This window comes from Capra hircus, chromosome 1, assembly GCF_001704415.2.
Source record: "Capra hircus breed San Clemente chromosome 1, ASM170441v1, whole genome shotgun sequence".
In the NCBI taxonomy this organism is placed as follows: Eukaryota; Metazoa; Chordata; class Mammalia; order Artiodactyla; family Bovidae; genus Capra; species Capra hircus.
The window spans coordinates 69,183,953-69,202,174 of NC_030808.1; the positions used below are offsets into that span (position 1 = coordinate 69,183,953).

Below are 18,222 nucleotides of genomic sequence, written 5' to 3' on the forward strand. Positions count from 1 at the left end.
GGGAGGCATTCAGGAGGAAATTTTCTGTGTCCGAAGATTGGTTACCAACTCTCTCCAACACACAGAAAGAACAGCAAACAAAAGCAGGTGTTATGCCTGAAGTAGGCTTCTCACCCTTTAGGTCAATCCATCTGCCCATCCATCCATCATCAAGAGCATATTTCCTCACCCACAGCACTGAGCACACAGAAATGACTCAGCCCCTGCTCTGCCGCAGTGGAGTTCATGGTGTAGCTCCATCGTTTAAGTGATGTCCTCATGAAAATGAACCTGTTGTACTCTGAGGTGGTGTGTTTGTTATCACCAGAAAAACACAGTGAAAATGATATTGATTTTATTGCATTATTTTACTGACTAGAACGCCAGACTTAATCGTGGGTATAAGTATAAAAATAATCAAATTCTTACAAATAATATTTTGCTGCTACAGTACTGAATAATTAGTGAAGGTTGCAATTATGATACAACTTTAAATAACATTCTTATAATGGGTTTAACACAATCAACCAGGGGCTAAGGTTTAAAGGTCTGCAAAGAGAAATTTGGGACAATGTGAAGACTCAAAAAGTTAATTCTCCAGCTACAGGCTTCATTTAACCAAAAACCCAACAACACAAACATTACAAAACTCACAGCAACCCCTGATGAGAGGCCTTTTAAGAAACGGGCAAAATAATATAGAAACCTGGGTTATTTTCCCAGGTAGACTGGTTCCATCCCATCCCTGTCTAGTCCCATCCTTCCTACCCAAAAACTCTGCACCTGAAATGCACTATTATGTATCCAAGAGAGAAAAAAGAAAAGATAAAGCCAGAACCTAACATACAATTTCTTTTAAATGTGCTCTTTACAACGCCTAGAATTCAGAGCCAGTATAAGATATGTCTCTTTTTAGACCTCAATTGTCCCCTTGAGTTGCACAGGGTTTTTTGTGAGCACTTTAAATCAAACAGGATGGATTATAACATGCTTGAAAAGATACTTTAGCACAACAAATTAACTGACATTTAATACTTTGATCTTTCTAGTAGTTTAAGCAATTCCTGTCTCTGGGGATTCAAGAAAAGAAAAAGAATACATACTCAACAGCTAACTCTACAAAACTGTATCTGTTTCCAAGAATGCACACGAGAACCTCTGAATGACGCTTTGTCAAGAAGGAAGGAATGGAATGTCCCTTCTAATCCCCACAAAAGTTTCACACAGAAAAGAATCTCTCTGATATTAAGGGTGGTGTTCAATAAGATACAAAATACTGAGATACTGAACTTTGCATTCTTCCTCTCTCTAAAGAAGTGCTCTAGTTTTGAAATCAGTGTATCTTAGAACCATGGGTCAAAACCCTAATTTGGGGTGTATTTCACTTTACTTTTTTTCCTTCAACTAAACTAAGCCAGGAACAGTTGGCCTGAACACCACTCTCGCTTCTGCCAGCAGCATTCACAGTTACAGCAACCGGATGCCCCGACAGCGGGCAGGATGGCTTAATGGAGGCTCCAAAAAGTCACATGCGAGGACTGACCCTGGTGCGTCTACTCTGGGAACTTTTATATCTGAAGGAACATCACCCTTCAAAGACATTTTCATGGGCAGCCGTCCCATCTGAACTTTGCAAAGACGCTGCCTTCTCATTTGGGCCAACATTAAGAATGACCTCTTCAACAACTTAACAGTTACATCTTAGTTCTTGACCTCAAATGCTGATAAACCAGCTTGATTACATTCTCCACTCAGCAATTTTGGCTCTAAATGACTTAGCTACTTCTGAAAACAAACTTTTGTCAAAGGAGGAAGATTTGTCAGCATCTAAGACATTCAACTGAATACGTTCCAGACTCTGATAATATTCACAAAAACATGCTTCCAATATGTGGGAAACACAGCCTCACCACAGGAACAGGGCAAGGCAGCACTCAGAAGGATGACTAAGTCTGGCCGCATCTGTCAAACACCCAGGTCATCACCATACACTTCCTTCATCCAAAGCCACGTACCAATATGCTCCTTGCTAATAAGCATGAGCCAGCCACTATTAACAATGACCACAAGCATCCAAGCAATACATGTAAGGACCTGAAAGTACTTTTCAACATTTTGTTTTTGCACTTTATGACATTAGTTTAGCTACTGCTTAACAATATTAAACACAACTTTTAAGCCCCTTCTCTCAAGCTCTCTTTGATACTGTATGGTGAGGCATCTGCCAGGGAGATGAGGCAAGAGGTACAGTGGGAAGAGGGAGCCAGGCAGAGGGTACGGGTCCTGGCTCCCTAAGCCAAGGTACTGATCCCCTCTGAAGGTTCCCATGTCCGAGAAATGGGCCCTCTTGTGCCCACCTCACAAGGGTGTGGTGAAGCCAAGTACTCTGCACAGAGCCTGGCTCTGGTGGGAACACGTGAGATGCTCATTGGGACTATTCAGGCTTTCTAAAATGTCTTTAGCAAGGCTGGGTCATGGCACAAAAAATAAAAGACACCAGATTTCAGACCCTCTGGAGCTTCAGCGGACTCCACAGATGATGGTCGGCCCCAGAGAGCACTGCCCTGCTCTGAGAGTCACCACCCGCTGGCATGAGGCATGACACGGGGGTTCCATGCAGCCCCACACTTTCCCAAGGTCTGAGCGTCTTATGGGCAGCTTCCTCAAGTGGGGCCCCACACAGGACCACGGCGTCTCTGAGAGCAGGAATCACTCCAGGTGCGTTGACCAACCTGAACCTGTGCCTGGGCTTCTGGTCACGAGGGGTGCATCCAGCCTGTCCCCAGTCCCAGGGCCGTGGCCCCACCAGCTGCTTCTCAGCTCAGGGAGGACCTTTCTCAAAGTATTTTAACCCCAAGCAGGAATGAAGCCGGCCTCTCCCTTCCTCACGCAGGCGGGCAGCCAGCACTGGCACCCTAAGCCCCCACCCCTGCAAGCTGCCTAGGAACTGCATATGTGATATGACCTCAGCCTTGCAGGGTGCCTCCCTTTTTCACAGTAAGATAAAAAACAACACTCTCAATCCACTTCACATGCACAAAACCCACTCCCAGGAAGTCCTCTTTGAAACTCACAGCACACTCTGTTCTGGATGTTGGGATTCTGCTTCAGAACACTCTGGGGACAGAATGCTTCATTTGGTGAAGAGCATAGCTTCTGGACCCGGGCACAGGAGATGACCTGCCAGCTGTGATGTCAGCTGCAGGTGGCGGGCTTGTATGCCTGGGGACGGCCCCCACTGCGGCCCTGCGTCCCGAGGGCCGGCAAGGCTCTGCAGCAGGAGCCCGGAAGCAGCAGCCTCGTCGTGGCCCGGCTTGCTGGCGCAGGTGAGCTGAGGTTAGGAGCTCGAGCTCTCCAGTTAGATGAGAGCCCACGAGGCACAGAAAGGCATGTCTGGTTGCACGGATAGAGGCAAGACCCAAGATCTCTAACAGGGGATGCTATGTTAAGTTCACACCCACTGACAAAAAGCAGGGTTCTTTCCATGTGTCTCATGAGATGAATGATCACACCTGAAGAGTAACCTGGCTGCGGTGGGGTGACGGTGACTTGAGCAAACCACGGGACTCAGGAATTCGCACTCAAAACCGTTAGGACGAGGATCACACTAGGATCAGATTCCTTCTGAAGAGATTAGAGAACCCTGAAGGAACAACCATGCCTGGACTAGAACGGTCTCCAAAGGCTGCACCATTTCCAGAAGTGGGGGTGTCAGTGCACTCCAAGCTTTAGGATGGGAACAGTTATTCTGCTTCTGTGTTCACTTCATCCCGCACCAGGATGTTCAAAAGAAGATGACAAAGATCATGGGGCCACAGCAGCAGGTAAAGGCGCAGCATTGGATATGCACCCCTGGCAGGACCCACGCCACAGCCTCATACAAATGCGTGGAGCCTCCTCCCCCCAGGCAGATGCTCCATTCCCTAAACAGCCAGCAGTCTTAGTTCTCCGATGCTAACTTGAATTACACCCCTGTTTCAGGAGGGAACTCCGTAGTAGTTGAAAGAGTTACAAATTACTGTTTGAGAGAAAATAAGTTATTTCTTCAATGAATAAATAGCTTTGAGTGGTTGGCCGAACCAACCAACCAACACTGAGTTTGTGGACGAGATCAGGGCTTCTCGCAAAGATGCCGCACTGGTGGGTAAGCAGACGCGTGTGTGGATCCAGCCCAGCTCCCCTTTCTTCCTTGGGAACCGCATACCTGGCTTCCCAAAGCACTGGCATCTCAGAAAATGAACACACCTGTTCAGCCCATTTCCTGAACCACATTCAGCTGCTTTTCCATTAGTGGTGAAGTACCTACCAGCTTGGACCCAACCTGCATTCAGACTTCTGCTCCACACACAGCGGCCTTGGCCTCAAGGGTAGAGGTCTGAGCCCACACCCCGTGCAGTGCCCCCAGGGCCAGCACCTTCCCCCAGGGTCCTTGCCCAGTGCCCATAGGGCTCACCGTGGGGCGGCTGGATGCCTCGAACTAGAATCAAATGGAACTTGTTTTGCTCTGATTCAGACACGAATGGTGACATGAGAAGTAACCGCAAAGGAATAATCCTAGATAAATGTGTCCCTTTGACCGAAGAAAACAAACTGGAGCTGTGTGCTCTGCCTCACAAGTTTCAGTTCCTCCATCTAGGGGTTTGTTTGGAAAACGTTGCACAAGATGACTTAGGAGCGTGTGAAAACGCTGCATGTTAACCCGCAGCAACTCCAAACACTAGTGGCATGTCCTTCAGCGTCTACTGTTCAGCACGCAGCTGCTGGGCAGGGGGACAACGAAAGAGCATTCCACTGTAAATGAGTCACCGAATGGAGTCCTACGGAAGTGTCTGAGGGGAAGAGGCCTTCTTTCTAGAGCAGTCTTGGAAAGAATCCGAAAGGAGGCCTCCCTCCCTCCTTCTGCATTTACTAAAGTGCAAACTGAGGAAAATCTGGGTTCCCGCACGGATGCCTAGTGATCAGGCCTAACTAACAGCCACTCCAGAGCTGTGGCCATGCTGCGGTCACGCGGGGACTTGACTGGATTGGCCCGTGTTCACATTCACAGTAGCAATGAAGGTGCCGGGTGAGCAGCCTGCAGTTCCACCTCCAGGAGCTCCAGCTGTCCCCTCCACTGTGCTCACGTCCCCCCATGCCCATCCCCTTTCTGCTGGCTGCTCAGGGATGGCCCCACTAGTCCTGGGAGCGGCCCCTGGGCGGTGTTTCCCTGGTGCAGTCAGAGCAAGGGGCCCCTCTTTCTTCCGCATTTAGAAGTAGTCTCTCCTCCTGCTCTCGTCACTGATGAAAGAGGGGTTATACTGTCCGGGGAAGATGCAAGAGTGCCGTGACCCTGGGAGTCCAGTGTAGGCCGGGTAGAGTCCATTTCGTTCAAGTTCAGGATTCCTCACACTTGAGGGCTGGTGGTCAAAGAGGAAAGAAGAAAAGTCAGTTTAATCTTAGGTTTAAATCTAATAGATAACAAAAAAAGAAACAACGAATGCTACATTTTGATGAATTTAAAATGGAGGCAGCTATACTTAGCATGAGAAACTCTGGGCAGGAAGAAGCAGAAGCTGGAATCAAGATTGCCGAGAGAAATATCAATAACTTCAGATATGCAGATGACACCACCATTATGGCAGAAAGTGAAGAGGAACTAAAAAGCCTCGTGAAGAAAGTGAAAGAGGAGAGTGAAAAATCTGGCTTAAAGCTCAACATTCAGAACACTAAGATCATGGCATCTGGTCCCATCACTTCATGGGAAATAGATGGCAAAACAATGGAAACAGTGTCAGACTTTATTTTTTGGGCTCCAGAATCACTGCAGATGGTGATTGCAGCCATGAAATTAAAAAATGCTTACTCCTTGAAAGGAAAGTTATGACCAACCTAGATAGCATATTCAAAAGCAGAGACATTACTTTGCCAACAAAGATCTGTCTAGTCAAGGATATGGTTTTTCCGGTGGTCATATATAGATGTGAGAGTTGGACTGTGAAGAAAGCTGAGCACCAAAGATTTGATGCTTTTGAACTGTGGTGTTGGAGAAGACTCTTGAGAGTCCCTTGGACTGCAAGGAGATCCAACCAGTCCACCCTAAAGGAGATCAGGCCTGGGTGTTCTTTGGAAGGACTGATGCTGAAGCTGAAACTCCAGTACTTTGGTTATGAAGAGCTGACTCATTGGAAAAGACTCTGATGCTGGGAGGGATTGGGGACAGGAGGAGAAGGGGACAACAGAGGATGAGATGGCTGGATGGCATCACCGACTCGACGGACATGAGTTTGAGTGAACTCCAGGAGTTGGTAATAGACAGGGAGGCCTGGCATGCTGTGATTCATGGGGTCGCAAAGAATCGGACACGACTGGGCAACTGAACTGAACTGAATTGATACTTAGCAGAGCAAGGTCTCACCTACAAGTCAGGACCTCCCAGATCGCCCCTTTATGGAACCTGGGACCCTTTGCCCATATTTTAAGGGCAGAGTTTTAGAAACATTATACAATCAAGAGCAGCCCAGCAACCCAGACCTGGGTTAATTATTCTCTTGATTATTATCAAAAGTAATGATTATCTGATTACTATTTTGATTTTCAAAAAGGTGTTTCTCTCTGGAGCACAAAGGCTTTACTTTTTTTCTTTATTTATTTATGGCTGTACTGGGGTCTTCGTTGCTGTGCAGGCTTCTCATTACAGCAGCTTATCTTATTGAAGAGCACAGGCTCTGGGGCACTTGGGCTTCAGGAGTTGCACCTCCCAGGCTCTAGAGCACAACAGGCTGAACAGTTGCGGCCTACAGGCTGAGCTGTTTCTCAGCTTGTGGGGTGCTCCCTGGTCAGGGACTGAACCCAAGTCTCCTGCACTGGCAGCTGGACTCTTTACCGCTGGGCCACCAGAAAAGCCCTGGCACAATGGCTTTAGACCCTCTATGGTATTTAGTGGTGCACTACCATCCCAGCTGAGACAGGGGCCTGGCCTTTGCAAGGTTGTCTGGCCACCCATCGGAGGGAGTTAGGACTCCAAAGCAGGAGGCGAGCTGATTCTCAGGTGTCTCTGTGATCAAATCCCACCTTAGTGGGTCGTGAGTACCTACCTAATGCAAAAGGAGTCCCTAAACTTAGACTCTGCCTCTACAGACTGCTCAGCCTACTGTCTGAAATGAAGACGGGGCTCATTTAAGTTCATGACTGCATCTCTGTGAGACAACTCTTTAGCTAATGGCCTGGGAACACGCAGCAAAGGTGGGTGTTGTGATGCTGCAGGCCTGTTAGCTGCTCTGTCCTGGCACTGCTCTGAGGAGCCTCTAGAGAAGGGTGTGAGGGTGCGGGCACCGCAGGAGAGATACTTGCTTAGTTTCAGCTGCAGTTATCAGAGGAGAAGAACTTGCCTGAAAAACCAAGGGGAAAGCAAAGCCCTTACGTGGAAATAGGGCTTCCCTGGTGACTCAGGTGGTAAAGAATTTGCCCACAATGCAGGAGACCCAGGGTTCAATCCCTGGGTCTGGAAGATCCCCTAGAGAAGGAAAATGGCAACCCACTCTGATATTCTTGCCTGGACAATTCCATGGACAGAGGAGGCTGCTGGGATACAGTCCATGGGGTCACAAAGAGTCGGACACAACTGAGCGACTAACACTATGTGGAGATACCAACAGGAACATTTGAACTAGATCGAGCTTCGTATCTACAGTCATCTTTCCCCTTATTTCTTCTTGTTTCTCTTCTATGCCAGGTTCAAATTTTTCAGTCTGTTGAAACTACAGCTTCCATAGCATGAATCGCCTCTCCCATCCAAAGTCTAAACCCACAGGTTAATCTCTAATAGCAACCAGAGGGGCTGTGCTTTTAACAGGATTGCCTAAAGCGATTAAGTCCTCACAGGCAAGGTTTCATTGCTGTACCTCTAACGGCTCTGCACGGCTTTGATCACCTGATGACTGTTTATTTTCCAGTTTAGGTATCCCTGCCTGTGTTTGCTTTATGGCTGATGCAGTGTAACACAAAAGAACTGAGCAGGCATGGGAACATGATATGGGTTATTCAATGTGGGACACAAGAAGCAAGGGTTCAAGGTGGTCTCTCATCTTTCCAAACGACCCAGTGCAGGGCCAGACATAGCAAATTATTAAGAAACTATTGAATCTTCTAAATCTTTTGACAAGTGCTGGTTGAGGATGACAGTGAATTATTCTCTTTACACTTTTTCCTAGTCCCTCAGTTTCAACTACTGAACCGCATGACATAAAGCATGGCAGACAAGAGACAAAAATGAAAGGGTCAAAGACTAAATACCATTAAGTTCTTTCTCTATCTTTTAACTTCCAGTCCTGTAACTTAAAATCAAGTTCAGTGACAAGAAGTTTATTGGTACAACCTCATAAAGTACATACTGTGTTCTGTAGAAGTACTCGTCATATCTCAATGTCGAAACTAATAAATACTGTGCAGAGAGATAGTAAGTAAATTGAATATTAAATTGTATGAGTCAAAGGTATAGGCCACCATTCTCTCTTACCCTTAATAAGCTGGAGTCTATTTACTACAAGAAAACAGAATCCCTTGGGAGTTCCTGGTGGCCTGCTGGTTAGGACTCAGCGCTTTCACTACCAAGGCTCACATTTAATCCCTGGCCAAGAAACTAAGATTCTGCAAGTTGGAAACTAAGATCCTGCAAGTTGTGCATAGTGACCAAAAAACCAAACCAAAACAAACAGAAAAATCCTCAAACAGAAAAACAGAATCCCTTTAATTCTCCAAGGAAGTTGGAGCTGGGAGGTCACTTGGGCATGGGAATACACACCGAGTAATACACGTCCGTCATCTGGAGGAGGTTTTTGGTACTTCCATTCTCATGCATTTCAATAGCTTCTCGGCCCCATTCTTGTGAGCGAGGGTTCTTGGGGTACTCAGCATATGGGGACATCTGGAAATCCCCACTTTTGAAGATAAGTTTGCTTATGTCGTTTTTATTCTTTCTGCATGGTTAAAAAAAAAATTGAAAAAAGTTCTGTGAGGAAATGATATTTGTGAAAATACCATCTAGCTTTTCAACAAGGAAAAATAGACCTAAAGATACCACTATATTCTTTTTGTAATTGCCCACTGAGAAATGTTGTTATTGTTATTATTTTTAGTATTTACCTATAAAAATGCAACTGGATGTAAACAAAATAAGCAAAAAGCTTCCAACCCAAATGGTCAGGTTACTGGGGGGAAAGAGGACAAAGACAGCTGCAGTGGAGCAGATTTAGACTCTACTGGGGCCAGAGATCACTGCACTGTGGGGGTGGCCAGGGAAACAGGCATAAACTCACAAGGTGTTGGAGCTGGAAGGGCTTGATGGTTCTTTAGTCCAGGGGTTCCCAACCTGCTCCAGGAGCTCTGGGGGTGGGGCTTTGTGAAGGATATGACTTATCTTGGGGTAACAGCTTGCCTCTAGCAAAGCTGGGACTAGAATTCAGGCCTCCCAACTCCTCGGCCAGTGCTCTTCCACCTCATGAAGCTGTCAGGGGAAAGAATGACAGAAACCGCCACCTGGCCAGGCAAAATAGTAGCCATTTGCGTGAGCTACCTTACAGCAGGAGGTCCTGGTAAGGAACTCAGAACTAATGAGCTACCCAACCGGAAGAACTTGGGAGAGGCCAAAAGGAGAGAGGAGACCCCAGTCCATATGTCCTACCGACCTCCCAGAATCCTCCTTGCTGGAGTCCATCTTGGTTGAGTAATGCGTGCACCACCAGGAAGGACACTGAGTCAGAATGATTGGCCAGAGACAACCCGGAAACTAACCCCCTCACCATAAAACCTGAGACTGCGAGCCACATGGTAAAGCAGTTCTCCTGGGCTCCCTTACCCTGCCCTTCTCTGCCCGAGCAACCCCTTGCTTTATCAGCACGTGTGTCTCCTCAGACAGTTCATTTGCACATGTTAGCAAGAGCCCACTCTCAGGCCCTGGAAGGGGTCTCCCTTCCTACAATACAGCTACTTCACAAACCATGAAAATAGTATGTTTTGTTGGCAGAAATGCCCACCCATGTATATACCCATATAAATCCTCATGTCAGCGGGGCAGGGAAACCCTAGCACAAGTTCCTTACCATTGAGAGTCCTCTGACTGCAAACTGTTGGAGGATGTATTATTCACCTTCTGTAATGGGCCTCAGATCAGACAGTAAGATAACCTGATAAGTTTCCTCCCTCCACCTCAGTTTGCTGTAAATGAACTTTCTAGGGAAGACACCACATCATTCAGAGTCTTAAAATGTCCAGCATGGGCCTTAGGTGCTGTCTCATTTTACAAGCTGAGAACAGATCTGCCTTTGTGCTGCTCCCTGTGGGGTGGAGCATCCGGTCTCAAACAATGCCTCAGTGATTCACAACGACCTTCTCCCAGGGACCAACCATCACAAACTCTCTTTCCCCAGATGGCTGTATTACCTGACAGGGCACTTAGTAGACAGGCGGCTTCTGTGCCCTGCAGAACTCAAGGTCTGTCTCTCTAGCTCCTAGTCTCATACCCAGAACTTTATTTCTGCTTGTGCGGTTTCTCTTGGATGCTCTGATGGCAACTTTGTAAATGACAGGTCAAGACTGAAGCCTGCGTCCCTGGATGGGAGCAGTGGGCCCTCTGCAGCCTTCCTAGAGACAAAGATTATCTTAAAATGCCCTTCGGGTCAATGGTCAAAAAGATAATTTGCTACTTTTGTAGGTCCCCTCCATCAGCCATGTCAGAGTAATTCCTGCCATTTATTACCATCTAAACCAAAGATCTGAGTTTTCCTTTAACTGAATAACCACAGAGAAAGGAACTGACTCCTTTTTCTTCCTTTTCTATTCAAAGCCCAGTCCCACTGCAATCCAGGAAGCCTAGAGCCAAGCTTACTACTGTCTGCTTATCTACATGCCTGCCACTTCTCCATTGCCAAATATTCAGGCAACCCCTTTCATCTTCGTTTGCTTCTTAATTTTCCCATTTAAAGTGTAAAAGTCAATGGCTGTTGGTATACTCAGGGTTATGCAGCCATCGGCTGTGCAATTTTAGAACAATTTCATCACCCCAGAAATAAACCCCACACTCCTAAGCCATTCCTCCCCAATTCTTCCCTTGCCCATCCAGCCCTGGGCAACTGCCAGTGTACTTGGCCTCCCTTTGATTTGCCTATTCTGGACATTCAAATGAATGGAATCATACAGGCGTGGTCTTTCGTGAATGGCTTAATGCACATAGCATACTGTTTTCAAGGTTTATCCATGTTATAGTGTGATGCAGTGTTTCATTCCTTTTTATGGCAAATAACACCCCAATGTATGGATATATCATGTTTTGTTTATCTATCCATCAGCTGATAGATACTGGGTTACTTTCACCTTTTGGCTCTCATGAACAACTCTACTATGAAAACTTACGTACGTGTTTCTGTGCGAATACCTGTTTTATTTCTTTTGATACAAGAGTGGAAATGCTGGGTCAAACGACAACTCTGCTTGACGTTCTGAGGAACTGCGACTTTTTCAAAGTGGCTACACCACTCTACGTTTTCACCAGCAGTGTATGAGTGTTCTACTGTCCCCACATTCTCACCAACACTTGTTATTCTCTGGTTTCTGTTTGTTTTAGTAACCATCTTAATGTTTGTGAAGTGGTATCTGATGCCGTCGGTTTTGACTGCATTTCCCTGCTAAAGACATTGAGCATGCTTCCATAGGTTTATTGGGTATTTGCATATCTTCTTTACAGAAATGACAATTCAAGTTCTCTGCCCAGTTTCAACTGAGTTGCCTTTGATAGGGACAGAGCAAAGGAACAAAATAGGTGATTAAATAGTTAATCCCACTAAGGGATCATAAGTAAAGAAAAAAGTATGGGAGACCCCCTATAAGTTAATGGTCACTCTAGAAAGCAGGTTTGCTTAACCACAAAACCAAACTGCCTTGCTTTGAAACAAAACCACGCCACACAAGCCCAAGACAAGCCCCTAAACAATAAAACAATGGTAAGACAAGACCCACATCCTGCCCAGTAAGGTCAGTAAGTTAATGATTCCCAAGACGTGTTCCCCTGTGCACACTAAAAACAAAAATACAGGGAAAAGAAAACATTATGCTCAAACCTGAGACGGTTTACCGTCTTTAGCAGAGGTCACCACCCTTCTGCTAATTTAAACAGTGACATGATAGTCCTGGCTTGATCAAGCAGGAGTAAGAAAACTCCCCGCATGATAGGGAGAAGGAGCTGATGACAGAACCCTGACATCTGCTCAACAATGGCTGTCTCCCCTGCCCCATTCTTCCTTTGATTATAGAACTATGGCCCACTAAGTTCTTAGTACAGCACCCTCCTGCCCACCTGCTTGTAAACCTCAAAAGCATCCTATTCTCATAAAGGACTTTTCATCCGTCACTTTGCTGAATTCTTTCTGCACCAAGACAGAAGAACCTACATGCTACAAAGTCCCAGAATGTGTTCTGTGGTTTCACCTTTTTATTACCCACTTGTAAGGATTCCTTATATATTCTAGACACAAGTCTTCTATTAGGCATATGATTTGCAAATACTTTCCCCTTCTGTATGTTGTCTTTTTTCACTTTCTTAATAGTGTTCTTTGAAGCGAAGAAGTTTTAATTTTAATGAAGTCCAATCCCTTTTCTTCTGTTGCTTGTGCTTTTGAATATTCTTTTTTTTTTTTTTTTTTTAGTGAAAATCCCATTTGCTGTCCTTTTCTTTCCCCAGTGGCAATATCTATCATGAGTTTCCCTTTTCCCTTTTTTAATGGTTCAGTCACACAATAGGATTTAATACTGTAAGCCACCCCACACATTCTTTTAAAAGGGTAAAAAATTGACCCTGGCTTAGCACAGGCAAACAGAATTAGACTGTGGACCCTTGGCACTCACCTGCAACAGGTAACAATCAGTGCGATGCCCAGGATGAGTAGAAGCCCACCTCCTGCAGCCGCGATCACCACAGTGATAAGCTGATAGGCTAAACAGGTGTAAAAAGGAGAAAAGTGGATTGGGAGCAGACAAAGAACGAACAAAGAAATGCCCCCAAATGGTCCCGTTCCCCAGCCCACGGCTACCCCATGCCTCAGCTGGTGACCACTTTTCATTTTCTGGGCCCCCAGCAGAAGCTACTTGGGCCAGTTCTGCATTTTCTCCATCAAAGAGGGAGGAGAATGAGCCAACCCAAAATATGTCTCTTTGGTATATTTATTATTTTGAGCTGATATTTTTGAGAAACTGCAGCATCGGAGAAGGTCTAAAAACTGAGTATTAATAGTTACCCTTTTGTAAGGGAAATGTACATTACAAAGAGACTTGTACCAGGAAGAAAGCTAGTATCAGAGAGAACTTTTTCACCTGACTTATCTGCTTGGCACACAACCTTTGTTTCCCAAACATTTCCTCTTCTCACTTTCCTATAAACTGCACTTTCCCCTTTGAAACCCTAGATACCTGGCCTTTTCTTCAGCTCAGGAGGGTATGTGAGCCTCAATCATCTGGCTGCCTTTTGAGTCTCACATCTTTGTGGGGTCCCCGTGTGTATTCACAGAAATAAAATAGTTTTTTCTCCTGTTACTCTGGCTTTTAATGGGGGTAGGGATGTCTCAGCCAAGAATCTGGAAGGGTAGAGGGAAAATGACTTTTCCTCCCCCAAACTATTTTGAGAAGAGTTCCCCATTCTTAGCCCCTCCTAGAACAGAGGCTCCCAGATTCTACCTGAAGACCAGCCTAATGGCACTGTTACCAATTCATGGTCAGATGAGAAAAATAAGAGATGCATGCATGTATTTTTCAAAACCTAAACTTGTTTTTTTTTCTTAGTTTTAATACTTTCTAAAATTTGGTCCTTCTTGCTTTTTTCCCCCTCACTTAATATAGATGCATTTTTAAATGTGTAAATTATGCCTCCAGTAAAGCTGGTTTTTAAAAAGTAATTGGGAGAAAAAGATAATATTTTCTTGGTTACTTCCCATCCTTTGGAGGTTTTTGAAATTTTTGAATTTATGGTGATATAAAAATTTTTAAATACAGTTTTAGGTTCTTACTTGGTAAAATAAAAAGAAGGCAACCACAATTTTATAAGCATCACTGCATAACCTTGGATAGGAATTGGATAGTCTCAACACACACATACACATTGAATTTAATTATCAGAAATTAGCAGTCATATAAACAAGCACTTATCATGTATAATAAACAATATAAATTTTAATTAATTGATTTCATACCTGTGTATTTCTGGGAAAATCATATTTTCAATATAATCTATTAAATATTCAGGTTATTTTTTGCTGTGGAAATATGATTATAATTGTGCTTTCAGGCTGTAAGGTCCAGTATGAAAAAAAAAGAGCCAATAACTGGATTTTCTATAGTAAATTAGGATGGAACCATGCTCTCTAGGTATTTAGGTAAAGTCAAAGGATAATGCATAGAGGTGACAATGGGCAGATAGTGAGAGAGGAACAAATACAAGAGCAATACAAATACCCCCAACCATTCACCTGTCTTTTCTTGAAATAACTAGCACAGAAACCTGATTACTATGAAAAATCATCAATATTAAGATACCCAGGAAACAAAGTCAAACCAAGAAATGAGTTAATTCTCTCCCTCACCTCCTGACACATGTGGTCAAGCTTCATTTTTTAAAAGTGAGGACAAAAGACAAACCTCATGCATGTGTCGGGTTCTCTTTATCTCCACCAACACAACCTAGGCCCCTGCTTACCCCTGACCAGACAAATGTAACGTAAGCACCTCCCAACTCATCTTTCTGTGCCCAGGGTTGCCCACTCAATTGAAAAACCAAACCTAAGCACACCACTTCCCTGCTTCGAAACACCTTGAGTGGCACCCTTTGCTCCCAAGCAGAGACCCAAGTCTAGTTCCTGCTCTGCTTATCCCTCCACACCAAGTTCATGCTTTCTCACTTCCAGCAAAACAAGCACGCATTTGTCTTGGAAGTGACCCTTGCAAGTGGCTGCGATTGTGGCAGTCTCCCCTTTGAAACAAGCACCCTAAAAGCCCCCTTTGTGTCTGAAAAGAGACAAAGACAGTGGAGACCAGTGCTTCCCAAACCATCCATGGTCAAGGGCCAGTTTTTTTGGCTTGTGTTTTTGGATATTATTTTTAAATGAAGAAAATAAAGTCTCATTTGTTCCTTTGTCTTTTCCCCTGGGCACCGGCTCTCATGAATTTCTTTCTCTCCTTTTTATTTTTAAAGAGTCTACTGCAGACCAATACTAAAATACAACGAGGCTATTCACTTTACAAAGGATCCCATGCTTGGGTGTCATAGCCGCGTTCATGTAAAGGATTCTAAGTGCTTACTTATTGTTTCTGTACCATCTTGTAACTGTCCTGTCTCCATTCACAGCCCCCTCCGCCACTTCGAGGGGCGCTGTGTTATGAGGTGGTTCTATATGACTTCAGGTCCCCTTGATTGTGACAAAAATGAAGTTGTTTTTAAGAATGAAGCTATTGGGGGAGCTCCCTGGAGGTCCAGTGGTTAGCACTCTGTGCTCTGATTGCCAGGGCCCAAGTTCAATCCCTGGTCGGGGAACTAAGACCCTGCGAGGCATGTGCATGCCAAAACAAAACAACAAAAGAAATGACTGTTTTGCTATAAAAGTGAAAACATGTTTCAGGATGTCATCACCCACATCTACGGCTGCCCACAGCTCTTAATAGCACAGCTAGGAGCTTATCAATAGGAGCCTATGAAGAAGCACCATGAGTGAGGGAACACACAGGTTCTACACACTCAAGTTTGTGAGGCCTCTCTAGGAGCAAACAGTCTGGAGAAGGCTATCCTTTGCTGATCTAAACAGCTTTCTGAAGACCTTGGGACACCAGTTCCTCCCACCTCCCAAGGTAAAGGAGACTCTTCTACCAGCAGTGCTGGAAGTCGTGCAGCAGTTTAGCCCCATGAAGACCATCTTGCTTGCCAACACAAGTGTCTTGGTTCCCTAGAAACCTGCTCTGGAAACAAGACCTCTGGCTTTTGTGCTGACAACTGGAGATCAGCTGAACCGTCTCTCCTGGGAACCAACTTGTTGAAAGGAAACCTCAGTTAAGTTTAGACTTTATTCCTTTCATCTGCCCTTTCCTGGAACAACAGTGTAATTAATAAATATGTCACTAGTTTGGACTGTTATTTCCTTATCGACTTACTAAGAAACATTATCCCGTATGCTATAGGCCAGTGCTTCTCCAACTTTTCCTGTCCATCTGAATCACCCAGTTCAGTTCAGTTCAGTCGCTCAGTCGTGTCTGACTCTCTGCGACCCCATGAATCGCAGCACGCCAGGCCTCCCTGTCCATCACCAACTCCCGGAGTTCACTCAAATTCACGTCCATTGAGTCAGTGATGCCATCCAGCCATCTCATCCTCTGTCGTCCCCTTCTCCTCCTGCCCCCAATCCCTCCCAGCATCAGAGTCTTTTCCAATGAGGATATGTTAAATCTCAGATGCCTGGTCCCCACCCCAAGAGATTTGATTCAGCAGGTCTGAGCAAGGTCCAAGAAGTTGTATCTCTGGTAAGCTTCTGGAGGATGGAAATGCTATCAACCTGCAGGCCAGACCTTGGGTGGCACTGGCTTAAATTATGCAGGAGAAGAAAGAACACAGGACTGAAAGCCAGAAGACCTCTGTGCATGTGAGCTCAGAGAAAGCGTCTGGGAGGGAACTCACAAAAATGTTCAGACATCAGTGCCACCTCGGGTACTGATGGACTGGTACTTTCTTCATGTTTTTCTGCCTCCCAAACTTTATTCATGTCTTTCTATATACATAGAGACACACACAACCTTCTCTAAGTCCAGAAATTATATGTGTATATGTGTACCTATATAATTTACTTTATACACATACATTTTTAAAAAGTCATTTGATGTTCTCTGGCAGCTATTTCACTGGAAGCTTGTAATAAGCTTGTAGATAATGTAGTCACGGATCTTTCTTCTCATGTTGCTGTTGTTCGGTCGCTAAGTCACGTCCAATGTTTTAGGACCCCAAGGACTGCGGCACGCCAGGCTTCCCTGTCTTCCATTCACTATCTCCCAGAGCTTGCTCAAGTTCATGTCTATTGAGTTGGTGACGTTATCCAGCCATCTCATCCTTTGCTGCCCTCTTCTCTTTTTGCCTTCAATTCTTCCCAGCATCAGGGTCTTTTCTAATGAATCGGCTCTTCACATCAAGCGGCCAAAGTATTGCTGCTTCAGCTTCAGCAACAGTCCTTCTAATTAATATTTAGGATTGGTTTCCTTTAGGATTGACTAGTTTGATCTCCTTGCTGTCCAAGGAACTCTCAAGAATCTTCTCTAGTACTTTTTTCTCATACCTGCAATCAAGTCAGCTCAGGAACTGCAACTGATCTTTCACATTTAAGGACTGATTTAGATTTACGATGAAGTCACACAATGATTACAGTGCATGGGATTTATATCAATGCCTACTATAATGTTCACTAATCCTGTAGGTTCCCTGCATGTTCAGGTGAGAGTGAAGGTCATGGGTGTTGTCTTAGGGTGGTCTCTTCTATCCTTCCTCCTTTGAAGAGATCCTGAAGAATGATGATCCTGGAATTCTTTGTTTTCCTTTGTCTTCCACATTTGTTGACATTTCTTTATTCTTCTTGTGGTTTGATTATCAGTTTAGTCCAGTTCAGTCGCTCAGTCGTGTCCGACTCTTTGTGACCCCGTGAATCACAGCACACCAGGCCTCCCTGTCCATCACCAACTCCCGGAGTTCACTCAGACTCACATCCATCGAGTCCGTGATGCCATCCAGCCATCTCATCCTGTCGTCCCCTTCTCCTCCTGCCCCCAATCCCTCCCAGCATCAGGGTCTTTTCCAATGAGTCAACTCTTCACATGAGGTGGCCGAAGTACTGGAGCTTCAGCTTTAGCATCATTCCTTCCAAAGAACACCCAGGGCTGATCTCCTTCAGGATGGACTTGTTGGATCTCCTTGCAGTCCAAGGGACTCTCAAGAGTCTTCTCCAACACCACAGTTCAAAAGCATCAATTCTTCGCGCTCAGCCTACTTCACAGTCCAACTCTCACATCCATACATGACCACTGGAAAAACCATAGCCTCGACTAGACGGACCTTAGTCGGCAAAATAATCTCTCTGCTTTTGAATATGCTATCTAGGTTGGTCATAACTTTTCTCCCAAGGAGTAAGCGTCTTTTAATTTCATGGCATAGGTTGCTGTTTTTGTCATTGCTGTTGCCATTTTTCATTAAGCCAACCC

General features: G+C 45.1%; 1 protein-coding gene across 1 annotated transcript in view; it reads right to left on the reverse strand.

Annotated features, from left to right (window-relative positions):
• Window positions 318-18,222, reverse strand: part of HEG1 (heart development protein with EGF like domains 1) — a 94,588-nt gene continuing 76,683 nt past the window's right edge. The window contains exons 17-19 of the mRNA XM_018050126.1: window positions 12,853-12,940; window positions 8,759-8,933; window positions 318-5,375 (exon numbers count right to left, since the gene is read on the reverse strand). Of these exons, the coding sequence (XP_017905615.1) occupies window positions 5,226-5,375; window positions 8,759-8,933; window positions 12,853-12,940 (413 nt within the window). The 3' untranslated portion in view covers window positions 318-5,225. The remainder of the gene's footprint in view (window positions 5,376-8,758; window positions 8,934-12,852; window positions 12,941-18,222) is intronic.